This window comes from Oncorhynchus kisutch, unplaced genomic scaffold, assembly GCF_002021735.2.
Source record: "Oncorhynchus kisutch isolate 150728-3 unplaced genomic scaffold, Okis_V2 scaffold744, whole genome shotgun sequence".
NCBI classification, from domain to species: Eukaryota; Metazoa; Chordata; class Actinopteri; order Salmoniformes; family Salmonidae; genus Oncorhynchus; species Oncorhynchus kisutch.
This window is the reverse complement of record NW_022262689.1, coordinates 110,757-128,315: the sequence shown is the minus strand read 5'-3', so window position 1 is coordinate 128,315 and position 17,559 is coordinate 110,757. Positions and strand designations below refer to the sequence as shown.

The 17,559-nt window shown below is 45.5% G+C and overlaps 1 protein-coding gene across 1 annotated transcript in view; it reads right to left on the bottom strand.

The window, feature by feature from the left end:
• Positions 1-17,282, bottom strand: part of LOC109887214 (pre-mRNA 3'-end-processing factor FIP1) — a 36,808-nt gene extending 19,526 nt beyond the window's left edge. Inside the window, exons 1-9 of the mRNA XM_031816111.1 lie at positions 16,935-17,282; positions 16,418-16,469; positions 15,292-15,355; positions 14,589-14,695; positions 10,529-10,593; positions 9,295-9,405; positions 7,699-7,829; positions 4,122-4,240; positions 1,807-1,860 (exon numbers count right to left, since the gene is read on the bottom strand). Of these exons, the coding sequence (XP_031671971.1) occupies positions 1,807-1,860; positions 4,122-4,240; positions 7,699-7,829; positions 9,295-9,405; positions 10,529-10,593; positions 14,589-14,695; positions 15,292-15,355; positions 16,418-16,469; positions 16,935-17,025 (794 nt within the window). The 5' untranslated portion in view covers positions 17,026-17,282. The remainder of the gene's footprint in view (positions 1-1,806; positions 1,861-4,121; positions 4,241-7,698; positions 7,830-9,294; positions 9,406-10,528; positions 10,594-14,588; positions 14,696-15,291; positions 15,356-16,417; positions 16,470-16,934) is intronic.
• Positions 17,283-17,559: the final 277 nt, after the last annotated feature.

Genomic DNA, 17,559 nt, shown 5'->3' with positions numbered 1-17,559 from the left:
CAGACAGATCTGTACCTAACCATCACAGACAGATCGGTACCTAACCACCACAGACAGATCGGGGTACCTAACCACCACAGACAGATCGGGGTACCTAACCACCACACCACAGACAGATCGGGGTACCTAACCACCACACCACAGACAGATCGGGGGTACCTAACCACCACACCACAGACAGATCGGGGTACCTAACCACCACACCACAGACAGATCTGTACCTAACCACCACACCACAGACAGATCGGTACCTAACCACCACAGACAGATCGGTACCTAACCATCACAGACAGATCGGTACCTAACCACCACAGACAGATCGGGGTACCTAACCACCACAGACAGATCGGGGTACCTAACCACCACAGACAGATCGGGGTACCTAACCACCACACCACAGACAGATCTGTACCTAACCACCACACCACAGACAGATCGGTACCTAACCACCACAGACAGATCGGTACCTAACCACCACAGACAGATCGGTACCTAACCATCACAGACAGATCGGTACCTAACCACCACAGACAGATCGGGGTACCTAACCACCACAGACAGATCGGGGTACCTAACCACCACAGACAGATCGGGGTACCTAACCACCACAGACAGATCGGGGTACCTAACCACCACACCACAGACAGATCTGTACCTAACCACCACACCACAGACAGATCGGTACCTAACCACCACAGACAGATCGGTACCTAACCACCACAGACAGATCTGTACCTAACCATCACAGACAGATCGGTACCTAACCACCACAGACAGATCGGGGTACCTAACCACCACAGACAGATCGGGGTACCTAACCACCACAGACAGATCGGGGTACCTAACCACCACAGACAGATCGGGGTACCTAACCACCACACCACAGACAGATCGGGGTACCTAACCACCACACCACAGACAGATCGGGGTACCTAACCACCACACCACAGACAGATCTGTACCTAACCACCACACCACAGACAGATCGGTACCTAACCACCACAGACAGATCGGTACCTAACCATCACAGACAGATCGGTACCTAACCACCACAGACAGATCGGGGTACCTAACCACCACAGACAGATCGGGGTACCTAACCACCACAGACAGATCGGGGTACCTAACCACCACACCACAGACAGATCGGGGTACCTAACCACCACACCAGACAGATCTGTACCTAACCACCACACCACAGACAGATCGGTACCTAACCACCACAGACAGATCGGTACCTAACCACCACAGACAGATCGGTACCTAACCATCACAGACAGATCGGTACCTAACCACCACAGACAGATCGGGGGTACCTAACCACCACAGACAGATCGGGGTACCTAACCACCACACCACAGACAGATCTGTACCTAACCACCACACCACAGACAGATCGGTACCTAACCACCACAGACAGATCGGTACCTAACCATCACAGACAGATCGGTACCTAACCACCACAGACAGATCGGGGTACCTAACCACCACAGACAGATCGGGGTACCTAACCACCACACCACAGACAGATCTGTACCTAACCACCACACCACAGACAGATCGGTACCTAACCACCACAGACAGATCGGTACCTAACCATCACAGACAGATCGGTACCTAACCACCACAGACAGATCGGGGTACCTAACCACCACAGACAGATCGGGGTACCTAACCACCACAGACAGATCAGTACCTAACCACCACAGACAGATCAGTACCAGATGGATGTATCAGTGTGTTGTAGTGATAAAGCCCCATCCCATGTATCAGTGTGTTGTTGTGATAAAGCCACATCCCACTCACGTATAGTAGGACATGTCCTGGACGGGGGGAGCAGTCCACTGTGGGGGGGAGATCCTACCATCAGAGGGAGAAGGGGGGAGACACAGTTAGACCTCCCCTCAAACACTCAGAGGAACTCAGAGGAACTCACTCATGTGTACAGTGAAAGGAGAAAAAATGGAAGCAAGCAGTCTACTGCATCTCTGTCTGTCCTTCTCTCGCTCTCTTTCTCTCTACCTCTGTCACTCACTCACTGTCTGTCTTTCTATCTATCTGTCCTTCTCTCGCTCTCTTTCTCTCTACCTCTATCACTCACTCACTGTCTGTCTTTCTATCTATCTGTCCTTCTCTCGCTCTCTTTCTCTCTACCTCTATCTGTCACTCACTCACTGTCTGTCTTTCTATCTATCTGTCCTTCTCTCGCTCTTTCTCTCTACCTCTATCTGTCTCTCTGTCTATCTGTTTGTCTCTGTCTGTCTGTCTGTCAGCCTGTCTGTCAGCCTGTCTGTCTGTGTCTGTCTGTCTGTGTCTGTCTGTCTGTGTCTGTCTGTCTGTCCACTGCCAGACAGTGTTTTGCCAAATCCTCTACCAGAGCTAATACATGAGTCTCTCTCATGTCTCTTAACCTGTCCCAGGATAACCTCACTGTCTCTTAACCTGTCCCAGGATAACCTCACTGTCTCTTAACCTGTCCTAGGATAACCTCACTGTCTCTTAACCTGTCCCAGGATAACCTCACTGTCTCTTAACCTGTCCTAGGATAACCTTACTGTCTCTTAACCTGTCCTAGGCTAACCTCACTCTCTGTACCTGTCCCAGGATAACCTCACTGTCTCTCAACATGTCCTAGGATAATCTTACTGTCTGTACCTGTCCTATGATAACTGTACTGTCTCACACCTGTCCTAGGCTAACTCACTATCTCTCCACCTGTCCTAGGATAACCTTACTGTCTCTTAACCTGTCCTAGGCTAACCTTACTGTCTGTACCTGTCCTAGGCTAACCTTACTGTCTGTACCTGTCCCAGGCTAACCTCACTGTCTCTAAACCTGTCCCAGGATAACCTTACAGTCTCAACCTGTCCTAGGCTAACCTCACTGTCTGTACCTGTCCTAGGCTAACCTTACTGTCTGCACCTGTCCTAGGATAACCGTATTGTCTTTACCTGTCCTAGGATAACCGTATTGTCTGTACCTGTCCCAGGATAACCTCACTGTCTCTTAACCTGTCCCAGGATAACCTCACTGTCTGTACCTGTCCTAGGCTAACCTTACTGTCTACCTGTCCTAGGCTAACCTTACTGTCGGTACCTGTCCTAGGATAACCTTACAGTCCATCTATATGTACCTGTCCTAGGCTAACCTTACAGTCTGTCCCTGCCTGTCCTAGGCTAGCCTTACCGTCTCTACCTGTCCTAGGCTAACCTTACCGTCCCTACCTGTCCTAGGCTAACCTTACAGTCCGTCTATATGTACCTGTCCTAGGCTAGCCTTACCGTCTCTACCGGTCCTAGGCTAACCTCACCGCCTGTACCTGTCCTAGGCTAACCTTACGGTCTAAATGTACCTGTCCTAGGCTAACCTTACAGTCTGTCTCTACCTGTCCTAGGCTAACCTTACCGTCCCTACCTGTCCTAGGCTAACCTCACCGTCTGTTTGTACCTGTCTTAGGCTAACCTTACCATCTCTACCTGTCCTAGGCTAACCTCACCGTCTATATGTACCTGTCCTATGCTAAGCTCACGGCTCTTATTCATCTGACCTGTGTACAGCTCTTACCATCTCTACCTGTCCTATGCTAACCTTATGGCTCTTATTCATCTGAGGACCTGTGTACAGCTCTTACCATCTCCACCTGTCCTAGGCTAACCTATATGTACCTGTCCTGACCTGTGTACAGCTCTTACCATCTCTACCTGTCCTGACCTGTGTACAGCTCTTACCATCTCTACCTGTCCTGACCTGTGTACAGCTCTTACCATCTCTACCTGTCCTAGGCTAACCTATATGTACCTGTCCTGTGTACAGCTCTTACCATCTCTACCTGTCCTAGGCTAACCTTACGGCTCTTATTCATCTGACCTGTGTACAGCTCTTATTCATCTCTATCTGTCCTATGCTAACCTTACGGCCTGTCTCTACCTGTCCTAGGCTCTTATTCACCTGACCTGTGTACAGCTCTTACCGTCTCTACCTGTCCTATGCTAACCTATATGTACCTGTCCTGACCTGTGTACAGCTCTTACCATCTCTACCTGTCCTAGGCTAACCTTACGGCTCTTATTCATCTGACCTGTGTACGGCTCTTATTCATCTGACCTGTGTACAGCTCTTACCTGGTAGTGTTCATGTTCATGGATGTCTTGTAGAGGCTGGCTGGAGTGGGGAAGTCAGGTTTGGACGTGTGGATGGGTAAACTCACTTCCTTCTCATTCCCCGTCCTGCCCTGCTGAACCTGGGGGGAGTAGAGTAGGACATCTTTAGGTTTATAACATTAGCTGGTAGTGGAGGAGATGTTGTGTCTTAGTGATTTAGCTGGTAGTGGAGGAGATGTTGTGTCTTAGTGATTTAGCTGGTAGTGGAGGAGATGTTGTATCTTACAGTGATTTAGCTGGTAGTGGAGGAGATGTTGTATCTTACAGTGATTTAGCTGGTAGTGGAGGAGATGTTGTATCTCAGTGATTTAGCTGGTAGTGGAGGAGATGTTGTATCTTACAGTGATTTAGCTGGTAGTGGAGGAGATGTTGTATCTTACAGTGATTTAGCTGGTAGTGGAGGAGATGTATCTTACAGTGATTTAGCTGGTGGTGGAGGAGATGTTGTATCTTAGTGATTTAGCTGTAGTGGAGGAGATGTTGTATCTTACAGTGATTTAGCTGGTAGTGGAGGAGATGTTGTATCTTAGTGATTTAGCTGGTAGTGGAGGAGATGTTGTATCTTACAGTGATTTAGCTGGTAGTGGAGAAGATGTTGATGACGAGGAGATGTTGTATCTTAGTGATTTAGCTGGTAGTGGAGGAGATGTTGTATCTTACAGTGATTTAGCTGGTAGTGGAGGAGATGTTGTATCTTAGTGATTTAGCTGGTAGTGGAGGAGATGTTGATGACGAGGAGATATTGTATCTTAGTGATTTAGCTGGTAGTGGAGGAGATGTTGTATCTTACAGTGAATTAGCTGGTAGTGGAGGAGATGTTGTATCTTACAGTGATTTAGCTGGTAGTGGAGGAGATGTTGTATCTTAGTGATTTAGCTGGTAGTGGAGGAGATGTTGTATCTTAGTGATTTAGCCGGTAGTGGAGGAGATGTTGTATCTTAGTGATTTAGCTGGTAGTGGAGGAGATGTTGTATCTTAGTGATTTAGCTGGTAGTGGAGGAGATGTTGTATCTTAGTGATTTAGCTGGTCGTGGAGGAGATGTTGTATCTTAGTGATTTAGCTGGTAGTGGAGGAGATGTTGTATCTTAGTGATTTAGCTGGTAGTGGAGGAGATGTTGTATCTTAGTGATTTAGCTGGTAGTGGAGGAGATGTTGTATCTTAGTGATTTAGCTGGTAGTGGAGGAGATGTTGTATCTTAGTGATTTAGCTGGTAGTGGAGGAGATGTTGTATCTTAGTGATTTAGCTGGTAGTGGAGGAGATGTTGTATCTTAGTGATTTAGCTGGTAGTGGAGGAGATGTTGTATCTTACAGTGATTTAGCTGGTAGTGGAGGAGATGTTGTATCTTACAGTGATTTAGCTGGTAGTGGAGGAGATGTTGTATCTTACAGTGATTTAGCTGGTAGTGGAGGAGATGTTGTATCTTAGTGATTTAGCTGGTAGTGGAGGAGATGTTGTATCTTAGTGATTTAGCTGTAGTGGAGGAGATGTTGTATCTTACAGTGATTTAGCTGGTAGTGGAGGAGATGTTGTATCTTAGTGATTTAGCTGGTAGTGGAGGAGATGTTGTATCTCAGTGATTTAGCTGTAGTGGAGGAGATGTTGTATCTTACAGTGATTTAGCTGGTAGTGGAGGAGATGTTGTATCTTACAGTGATTTAGCTGGTAGTGGAGGAGATGTTGTATCTTAGTGATTTAGCTGTAGTGGAGGAGATGTTGTATCTTACAGTGATTTAGCTGGCAGTGGAGGAGATGTTGTATCTTAGTGATTTAGCTGGTAGTGGAGGAGATGTTGTATCTTAGTGATTTAGCTGGTAGTGGAGGAGATGTTGTATCTCAGTGATTTAGCTGGTAGTGGAGGAGATGTTGTATCTCAGTGATTTAGCTGGTAGTGGAGGAGATGTTGTATCTTACAGTGATTTAGCTGGTAATGGAGGAGATGTTGTATCTTAGTGATTTAGCTGGTAGTGGAGGAGATGTTGTATCTTAGTGATTTAGCTGGTAGTGGAGGAGATGTTGTATCTTAGTGATTTAGCTGGTAGTGGAGGAGATGTTGTATCTTAGTGATTTAGCTGTAGTGGAGGAGATGTTGTATCTTACAGTGATTTAGCTGGTAGTGGAGGAGATGTTGTATCTTAGTGATTTAGCTGGTAGTGGAGGAGATGTTGTATCTTAGTGATTTAGCTGGTAGTGGAGGAGATGTTGTATCTCAGTGATTTAGCTGGTAGTGGAGGAGATGTTGTATCTTACAGTGATTTAGCTGGTGGTGGAGGAGATGTTGTATCTTAGTGATTTAGCTGGTAGTGGAGGAGATGTTGTATCTTAGTGATTTAGCTGGTAGTGGAGGAGATGTTGTATCTTAGTGATTTAGCTGGTAGTGGAGGAGATGTTGTATCTTAGTGATTTAGCTGGTAGTGGAGGAGATGTTGTATCTTAGTGATTTAGCTGGTAGTGGAGGAGATGTTGTGTCTTAGTGATTTAGCTGGTAGTGGAGGAGATGTTGTATCTTACAGTGATTTAGCTGGTAGTGGAGAAGATGTTGATGACGAGGAGATGTTGTATCTTAGTGATTTAGCTGGTAGTGGAGGAGATGTTGTATCTTACAGTGATTTAGCTGGTAGTGGAGGAGATGTTGTATCTTACAGTGATTTAGCTGGTAGTGGAGGAGATGTTGTATCTTACAGTGATTTAGCTGGTAGTGGAGGAGATGTTGATGACGAGGAGATGTTGTATCTTAGTGATTTAGCTGGTAGTGGAGGAGATGTTGTATCTTAGTGATTTAGCTGGTAGTGGAGGAGATGTTGTATCTTAGTGATTTAGCTGGTAGTGGAGGAGATGTTGTATCTTAGTGATTTAGCTGGTAGTGGAGGAGATGTTGTATCTTACAGTGATTTAGCTGGTAGTGGAGGAGATGTTGTATCTTACAGTGATTTAGCTGGTAGTGGAGGAGATGTTGTATCTTACAGTGATTTAGCTGGTAGTGGAGGAGATGTTGTATCTTACAGTGATTTAGCTGGTAGTGGAGGAGATGTTGTATCTTAGTGATTTAGCTGGTAGTGGAGGAGATGTTGTATCTTACAGTGATTTAGCTGGTAGTGGAGGAGATGTTGTATCTTAGTGATTTAGCTGGTAGTGGAGGAGATGTTGTATCTTACAGTGATTTAGCTGGTAGTGGAGGAGATGTTGTATCTTAGTGATTTAGCTGGTGGTGGAGGAGATGTTGTATCTTACAGTGATTTAGCTGGTAGTGGAGGAGATGTTGTATCTTACAGTGATTTAGCTGGTAGTGGAGGAGATGTTGTATCTTAGTGATTTAGCTGGTAGTGGAGGAGATGTTGTATCTTAGTGATTTAGCTGGTAGTGGAGGAGATGTTGTATCTTAGTGATTTAGCTGGTAGTGGAGGAGATGTTGTATCTTACAGTGATTTAGCTGGTAGTGGAGGAGATGTTGTATCTTACAGTGATTTAGCTGGTGGTGGAGGAGATGTTGTATCTTACAGTGATTTAGCTGGTGGTGGAGGAGATGTGGTATCTTACAGTGATTTTACTGGTGGTGGAGGAGATGTTGACGACCTCCAGGCCCATCCTCAGCCTCTTCTGTTTGTCACAGTAGCCCTTCCACGTGTCCTCGTTGAACCCATAGTTAAAGTAGTCAGACAGGTCAGCACCTAGACACACAGATGTTTATTTTTACAAACTCCTACCAAGCCTCTCAGTGTAAAAGTGGACCAATCAGAAACGTAACCCCGCCCCACTCTGTCAGAAGACACAGTAACACGCACCTGGTTTCCTCCTCGAATGTCCCACAGTAACCCCGCCCACAGTAACCCGTACCTGGTTTCCTCCAGGGTTTCTCCTCGAATGTCCCACAGTAACCCCGCCCACAATAACCCCACCCACAGTAATCCGTACCTGGTTTCCTCCTCGAATGTCCCACAGTAACCCCGCCCACAGTAACCCCGCCCACAGTAACCCGTACCTGGTTTCCTCCAGGGGTTCTCCTCGAATGCCCCACAGTAACCCCGCCCACAGTAATCCGTACCTGGTTTCCTCCTCGAATGTCCCACAGTAACCCCGCCCACAGTAACCCGTACCTGGTTTCCTCCAGGGTTTCTCCTTGAATGGCCCACAGTAACCCGCCCACAGTAACCCGTACCTGGTTTCCTCCAGGGTTTCTCCTCGAATGTCCCACAGTAACCCCGCCCACAATAACCCCACCCACAGTAATCCGTACCTGGTTTCCTCCTCGAATGTCCCACAGTAACCCCGAACCACAGTAACCCCGAACCACAGTAACCCCGAACCACAGTAACCCCGTACCTGGTTTCCTCCAGGGTTTCTCCTCGAATGTCCCACAGTAACCCCGCCCAGAGTGACCCCGCCCAGAGTGACCCCGCCCACAGTAACCCGTACCTGGTTTCTCCTCGAATTTCCCACAGTAACCCCGCCCACAGGAACCCATACCTGGTTTCCTCCAGGGTTTCTCCTCGAATGCCCCACAGTAACCCCGCCCACAATAACCCCACCCACAGTAATCCGTACCTGGTTTCCTCCTCGAATGTCCCACAGTAACCCCGCCCACAGTAACCCGTACCTGGTTTCCTCCAGGGTTTCTCCTTGAATGTCCCACAGTAACCCCGCCCACAGTAACCCCGAACCACAGTAACCCCGAACCACAGTAACCCGTACCTGGTTTCCTCCAGGGTTTCTCCTCGAATGTCCCACAGTAACCCGTACCTGGTTTCTCCTCGAATTTCCCACAGTAACCCCGCCCACAGGAGCCCATACCTGGTTTCCTCCAGGGTTTCTCCTCGAATGTCCCACAGTAACCCCGCCCACAGTAATCCGTACCTGGTTTCCTCCAGGGTTTCTCCTCGAATGTCTCACAGTAACCCCGCCTACAGTAACCCCGCCTACAGTAACCCCACCCTCAGTAACCCGTACCAGGTTCCCTCCAGGGTTTCTCCTCGAATGTCCCACAGTAACCCCGCCCACAGTAATCCGTACCAGGTTACCTCCAGGGTTTCTCCTCGAATGTCCCACAGTAACCCCGCCCACAGTAATCCGTACCAGGTTTCCTCCAGGGTTTCTCCTCGAATGTCCCACAGTAACCCCGCCCACAGTAACCCGTACCTGGTTTCCTCCAGGGTTTCTCCTCGAATGTCTCCATGTCCACCTCCACTACTGGGACTCCATTGATGTTTCCCGGGGCCTCCAGATCCACACCCTTTAACTTGTTCCCTACTAGAGAGAGAATAGAAACCAGAACACCACATGGAAAAGAAACATTAAGAATATACCCGTGTTAAAATATACAGAGGACACTTTAGTACATCAATCAAAATTATTTAAATCACCGATATCGACATTTATACCATCTAGTTACACTTAGCTGCCCAAGACACGGTGATGGGAATGGACACCTATCAAGACATGGTGGTGGGAATGGACACCTATGGTGGTGGGAATGGACACCTATGGTGGTGGGAATGGACACCTATGGTGGTGGGAATGGACACCTATGGTGGTGGGAATGGACACCTATCAAGACATGGTGATGGGAATGGACACCTATCAAGACATGGTGGTGGGAATGGACACCTATGGTGGTGGGAATGGACACCTATCAAGACATGGTGGTGGGAATGGACACCTATGGTGGTGGGAATGGACACCTATCAAGACATGGTGGTGGGAATGGACACCTATCAAGACATGGTGGTGGGAATGGACACCTATCAAGACATGGTGGTGGGAATGGACACCTATCAAGACGTGGTGGTGGGAATGGACACCTATCAAGACGTGGTGGTGGGAATGGACACCTATCAAGACGTGGTGGTGGGAATGGACACCCATCAAGACATGGTGGTGGGAATGGACACCTATCAAGACGTGGTGGTGGGAATGGACACCCATGACAGTGGGAATGGACACCTATCAAGACATGGTGGTGGGAATGGATACCCATGGTGGTGGGAATGGACACCTATGGTGGTGGGAATGGACACCTATGGTGGTGGGAATGGACACCTATGGTGGTGGGAATGGACACCTATGGTGGTGGGAATGGACACCCATGGTGGTGGGAATGGACACCCATGACAGTGGGAATGGACACCCATGACGGTGGGAATGGACACCCATGGCGGTGGGAATGGACACCCATGGCGGTGGGAATGGACACCCATGGCGGTGGGAATGGACACCCATGGCGGTGGGAATGGACACCCATGGCGGTGGAAATGGACACCCACGGCGGTGGGAATGGACACCTCTATTAGCCTGTACTATACATTTCCCACTCCATGTCGGCCTGTGTAAAGTCAGGTGCATAGAACAGGTGAAGAACAGAACACTACAGTACCTGTTCCATAGGGTCTGGCTCCCGCTGTCTTTATGTTCAGGTTAACAGGAGCCACTCCATACGTTCTACAACAACAAACCAGACATGTCAACAACAACAACCCAGACATGTCAACAACAACAACAAACCAGACATGTCAACAACAACAACAAACCAGACATGTCAACAACAACAACAACAACCCAGACATGTCAACAACAACAACACAATTTAACGCTACAGAGTCAAAGGCTGTGAAATACAATAGATGAATTCAGGCTCATCAGCTGTACTTAAAACCCCTTATCTGGGAATAATAAGGTCAGATCGGCTTAGACATTGCGGTGAACTATCCCTTTCACATTATGGATGAACTATCCCTTTAACATTATGGATGAACTATCCCTTTAAAGACCATAGGGGTGAACTATCCCTTTCACATTATGGATGAACTATCCCTTTAAAGACCATAGGGGTGAACTATCCCTTTCACATTATGGATGAACTATCCCATAGGGGTGAACTATCCCTTTAACATTATGGATGAACTATCCCTTTAAAGACATTACGGGTGAACTATCCCTTTCACATTATGGATGAACTATCCCTTTAACATTATGGATGAACTATCCCTTTCACATTATGGATGAACTATCCCTTTAAAGACCATAGGGGTGAACTATCCCTTTCACATTATGGGTGAACTATCCCTTTAAAGACCATATGGGTGAACTATCCCTTTCACATTATGGGTGAACTATCCCTTTAAAGACCATATGGGTGACCTATCCCTTTAAAGACCATATGGGTGAACTATCCCTTTAAAGACGTTTTTTTTACAAGATAAATTTAATGCTAGCTATGGTCTTTAGAGGGATAGTTCACCCCTATGGGTGAATTATGATATAGTCTTTAAAGACTATCCCTTTAGACCCATAGGGGTGAACTATCCCTTTAGACCCATAGGGGTGAACTATCCCTCTAAAGACCATAGCTAGCATTAAATTTATCTTGTAAAAAAAAAAAAAACGATCAATCTTAACATAATTGCTAGTTAACTACACACGGTTGATGATATTACTAGTTTAACTAGCTTGTCCCTGCGTTGCAAATCATCGATGCGGTGCCTGTTAATTTATCATCCAATCACAGCCTACGTCGCCAAACAGGTGACGATTTAACAAGCGCATTCGCAACAAAAAAACACTGTCGTTGCACCAATAAACACCAATGTACCTAACTATAAACACCAATGTACCTAACTATAAACACCAATGTACCTAACTATAAACACCAATGTACCTAACTATAAACACCAATGTACCTAACTATAAACACCAATGTACCTAACTATAAACACCAATGTACCTAACTATAAACACCAATGTACCTAACTATAAACACCAATGTACCTAACTATAAACACCAATGTACCTAACTATAAACACCAATGTACCTAACTATAAACACCAATGTACCTAACTATAAAGACCAATGTACCTAACTATAAACACCAATGTACCTCACCATAAACATCAATGCCTTAATTCAAATCAAAACACAAGTATATATTTTTAAACCTGCATATTTAGTTAAAAGTTATTCATGTTTATAAAAAATTTAACATTTGACCCATTTTCTCTACCCAATTTCGTGGTAGTAGTTACTGTCTTGTCTCATCGCTGCAACTCTCGTACGGACTCAGGAGAGGCAAAGGCCGAGAGCCTCCGAAACACAACCCAACCAAGCCGCACTGCTTCTTGACACAATGCACATCCAACCCGGAAGTCAGCCGCACCAATGTGTCGGAGAAAACACCGTACACCTGGGGACCCGGTCCCGGACGACGCTAACCCAGACGACACTGGGCCAATTGTGCGCCGCCCCATGGGCCTCCCGGTCGCAGGCCGGCTGCAACAGAGCCTGGGCTCGAACCCAGAATCTCTGGTGGCAGAGACCATTGCACCACCGGGAGGCCCCAGAAATGTATGTTAGCAGGCAATATTAACTAGGGAAATTGTGTCACTTCTCTTGTGAAGTTCTGTGCAAGCAGAGTCCGGGTATATGCAGCAGTTTGGGCCGCCTGGCTCGTTGCGAACTGTGTTGAAAACCATTTCTTCCTAACAAAGACCGTAATTAATTTGCCAGATTTTTACACCATAATTATGTAACACTGAAGGTTGTGCAACGTAACAGCAATATTTACCACCCGTTAGATAAAATACGGAACGATATTTAGACCTATGGACGCCACCCGTTAGATAAAATACGGAACGGTTCCGTATTTCACGGAAAGAATAAACGTCTTGTTTTTCGAAATGATAGTTTCCGGATTTTACCATATTAATTACATAAAGCTAGTATTTGTGTGTGTTTATTACATTATAATTAAGTCTATGATTTGATATTTGATAGAGCAGTCTGACTGAGCGATGGTAGACAGCAGCAGGCTCGTAAGCATTCATTTAAACAGCACTTTAACGGCGTTTGCCAGCAGCTCTTCGCTGTGCTTCAAGCATTGCGCTGTTTATGACTTCAAGCCTATCAACTCCCGAGATCAGGCTGGCAATTGGAACACCTATTAGAACATCCAATAGTCAAAGGTTAATGAAATACAAATGGTATAGAGAGAAATAGACCTATAATAACTACAACCTAAAACCTCTTACCTGGGAATATTGAAGACTCCTGTTAAAAGGAACCACCAGCTTTCATATGTTCTCATGTTCTGAGCAAGGAACTGAAACGTTAGCTTTCTTACATGGCACATATTGCACTTTTACTTTCTTCTCCAACACTGTGTTTTTGCATTATTTAAACCAAATTGAACATGTTTGATTATTTATTTGAGACTAAATAGATTTATTTATGTATTATATTAAGTTAAAATAAAAGTGTTCATTCGGTATTGTTGTAATTGCCATTATTACAAATACACATATACAAAATCAGCCGATTAATCGGTATCGGCTTTTTTTGGTCCCAAATAATCGGTATCGGAGCTGAAAAATCATAATCGGTCGACCTCTAATTTAAAGACACGTACGTGTACTATGGGGATCTCTACTTTAAAGACGCGTAGGTGTACTGTGGGGACCTCTACTTTAAAGACGCGTACTGTGGGGACCTCTACTTTAAAGACACGTACGTGTACCGACCTCTACTTTAAAGACACGTAGGTGTACTGTGGGGACCTCTACTTTAAAGACGCGTACTGTGGGGACCTCTACTTTAAAGACACGTACGTGTACCGACCTCTACTTTAAAGACGCGTACTGTGGGGACCTCTACTTTAAAGACACGTACTGTGGGGACCTCTACTTTAAAGACACGTACGTGTACCGACCTCTACTTTAAAGACGCGTACTGTGGGGACCTCTACTTTAAAGACACGTACGTGTACCGACCTCTACTTTAAAGACACGTACGTGTACCGACCTCTACTTTAAAGACACGTACTGTGGGGACCTCTACTTTAAAGACACGTACGTGTACCGACCTCTACTTTAAAGACGCGTACTGTGGGGACCTCTACTTTAAAGACACGTACGTGTACCGACCTCTACTTTAAAGACACGTACGTGTACCGACCTCTACTTTAAAGACGCGTACTGTGGGGACCTCTACTTTAAAGACACGTACGTGTACCGACCTCTACTTTAAAGACACGTACTGTGGGGACCTCTACTTTAAAGACACGTACGTGTACCGACCTCTACTTTAAAGACACGTACGTGTACCGACCTCTACTTTAAAGACGCGTACTGTGGGGACCTCTACTTTAAAGACACGTACGTGTACCGACCTCTACTTTAAAGACACGTACGTGTACCGACCTCTACTTTAAAGACGCGTACTGTGGGGACCTCTACTTTAAAGACACGTACGTGTACCGACCTCTACTTTAAAGACACGTACGTGTACTGTGGGGACCTCTACTTTAAAGACACGTACTGTGGGGACCTCTACTTTAAAGACACGTACGTGTACTGTGGGGACCTCTACTTTAAAGACGCGCATGTGTACCGACCTCTACTTTAAAGACACGTACTGTGGGGATCTCTACTTTAAAGACACGTACGTGTACTGTGGGGCTCCGGTCTTGATGTCTCCGATGGTGACACGAACATCATCGTCATCATCGTCGCTATCGCTATCGCTGTCGTCATCATCTCCTGGCTCCTTCTCCTGAGAAAGAGAGAGGGGGAGAGATAGAGAGGATGGAGAGGGAAAGAGAGGGAGGGAATGAGAGAGAAGGGGGAGGAGAGAGAGGGGGGATGGAGAGGGAAAGAGAGGGAAGGGGGAGGAGAGAGAAACAAACAGAGAGAGACAGAAACCCTGATCAGAACCCATCTCCTGAACACAGTAGGTCCTGGAGTGTGTCCAGACCACATGAACTGACCATGAGAAACTCCAGACCTTAATTACACACAAATCCCAATTCACCCCGCCTCGCATCGACAACGATAGGAGAAACACTACCCCTCGGTCTCAAATGGCACCCTATTCCCTATATAGTGCACTACTTTAGATCAGAACCCTATGGCACCCCATTCCCTTTATAGTGCACTACTTTAGACCAGAGCCCTATGGCACCCTATTCCCTATATAGTGCATTACTTTAGACCATAGCCCTATGGCACCCTATTCCCTATATAGTGCACTACTTTAGACCAGAGCCCTATGGTACCCTATTCCCTATATAGTGCACTACTTCGGTCAAACTTGGTGCCCTATAGGGGAATAGGGTGCCATTTGGGACACACTGGGGGAAGAGGTCTTACCTGAGCTTCCACTCCGTTGCCTGTAGTAGCTGCCTCTTCTGACTCAGTAGCAGGAATAGGTGCACTGAGGACGTAAATATCACCAACACATTCAGACTGAGGACGTAAATATCACCAACACATTCAGACTGAGGACGTAAATATCACCAACACATTATTCAGACTGAGGATGTAAATATCACCAACACATTATTCAGACTGAGGATGTAAATATCACCAACACATTCAGACTGAGGACGTAAATATCACCAATATATTATTACATTATTCAGACTGAGGACGTAAATATCACCAACACATTATTCAGACTGAGGACGTAAATATCACCAACACATTCAGACTGAGGACGTAAATATCACCAACACATTATTCAGACTGAGGATGTAAATATCACCAACACATTATTCAGACTGAGGATGTAAATATCACCAACACATTATTCAGACTGAGGATGTAAATATCACCAATATATTATTCAGACTGAGGACGTAAATATCACCAATATATTATTCAGACTGAGGACGTAAATATCACCAATATATTATTCAGACTGAGGACGTAAATATCACCAATATATTATTCAGACTGAGGACGTAAATATCACCAATATATTATTCAGACTGAGGACGTAAATATCACCAATATATTATTCAGACTGAGGATGTAAATATCACCAATATATTATTCAGACTGAGGACGTAAATATCACCAATATATTATTCAGACTGAGGACGTAAATATCACCAATATATTATTCAGACTGAGGATGTAAATATCACCAATATATTATTCAGACTGAGGACGTAAATATCACCAACACATTATTCAGACTGAGGATGTAAATATCATCAACACATTATTCAGACTGAGGATGTAAATATCATCAACACATTATTCAGACTGAGGATGTAAATATCACCAACACATTATTCAGACTGAGGATGTAAATATCATCAACACATTCAGACTGAGGATGTAAATATCACCAACACATTATTCAGACTGAGGATGTAAATATCACCAATACATTCAGACTGAGGACGTAAATATCATCAATAGATTCAGACACATCCTGTAGACAATACAACAGAGAAAGTTGAGACAACTCAATAACAGTATTATTTACCTGACAGCAGCAGATAGTTTGGCCTCTTCTTCATCAGCTCTCTCATCATCATCTAGAAGGGAAACGACCATTCATGAACTAACTAACGGTAAAAATGTCAACGATAAAGTCATAGATTACAATATCTAACGTTACCTAGTTAAATAACTTACATAGCTAACTAGCCACGTTTATTGGTTCAGAAGATCCATGCAAACGAACCATTCATATCCAATGCTTCTTCCGTCCATTGTATTTTCCCCCACATACAGGTAGCTAGATAACTACAAACTGAGCAAAGTGCAAATCCTTGGTGCAATCCTGAAGGAAATGCTGTAGCGTTAGTGGGTCGGCTTGACGTTTACAGTGACACTAGGCCAACACATGCAGCACCACGGCACCTTAAGGCTTTAGCAAGCTACAGCAACTACTGTGCTAATCAGGTAGCACCTGTGCTAACGACTTGCAGTTGCATGTGGCATTAGTTATAACTGGAACCACTTAGCTAAATGTTATATTCATTGTAACACCTCTTTACCTCCGTAGAGCCACTCTTCTTCCTCGTCTCCGCCATCTCCCGCACTCGCGTCCGCCGGGGTTGTTTTGTCTGCCGCCTCTTCCGCAGACATCTTCTTTAACCAGCGGTAAGAAAGTGTCTTTCACGAAGATCGCAACTCTTGTTTTCCAGCTAGCTAGTTGGCTAACGAAACAACCCGGATAGTAGTAAATGCACACGACCAAACAACAACAAAAATATATCTATAGTTAAAACAGCATAAGTCGTCATAAATTATTGCATTATCTTGAAGCGCGGAAAAATATCCAGTTCATACATTTTGATTTCGACGAGCTAGCGAGTGGACCGTGTGCCCGGAAGTAATCCTTCAACAGAGGGCAAGCAAACTGTCTTCCTATTGGTCTAGCGGGATTCTGTCAGCGGAAGTCAAACACCGAACGGTTCATGCGCAGTTGGGACCGGGGTGTCGAATGGAGTAACGTTTTAAAGACACAAGAGGGCGAAATAACATCAATCCGAATTTTTCTTTGGGGGGGGGGGACACCGCATGAAGCTATTTTTTATTATTGAAGGACAATGTAGCAAACCACTCCCTGGGATACATCTACTTGCTATTTTGTTCATCACAACAATTATGTGTTGATAC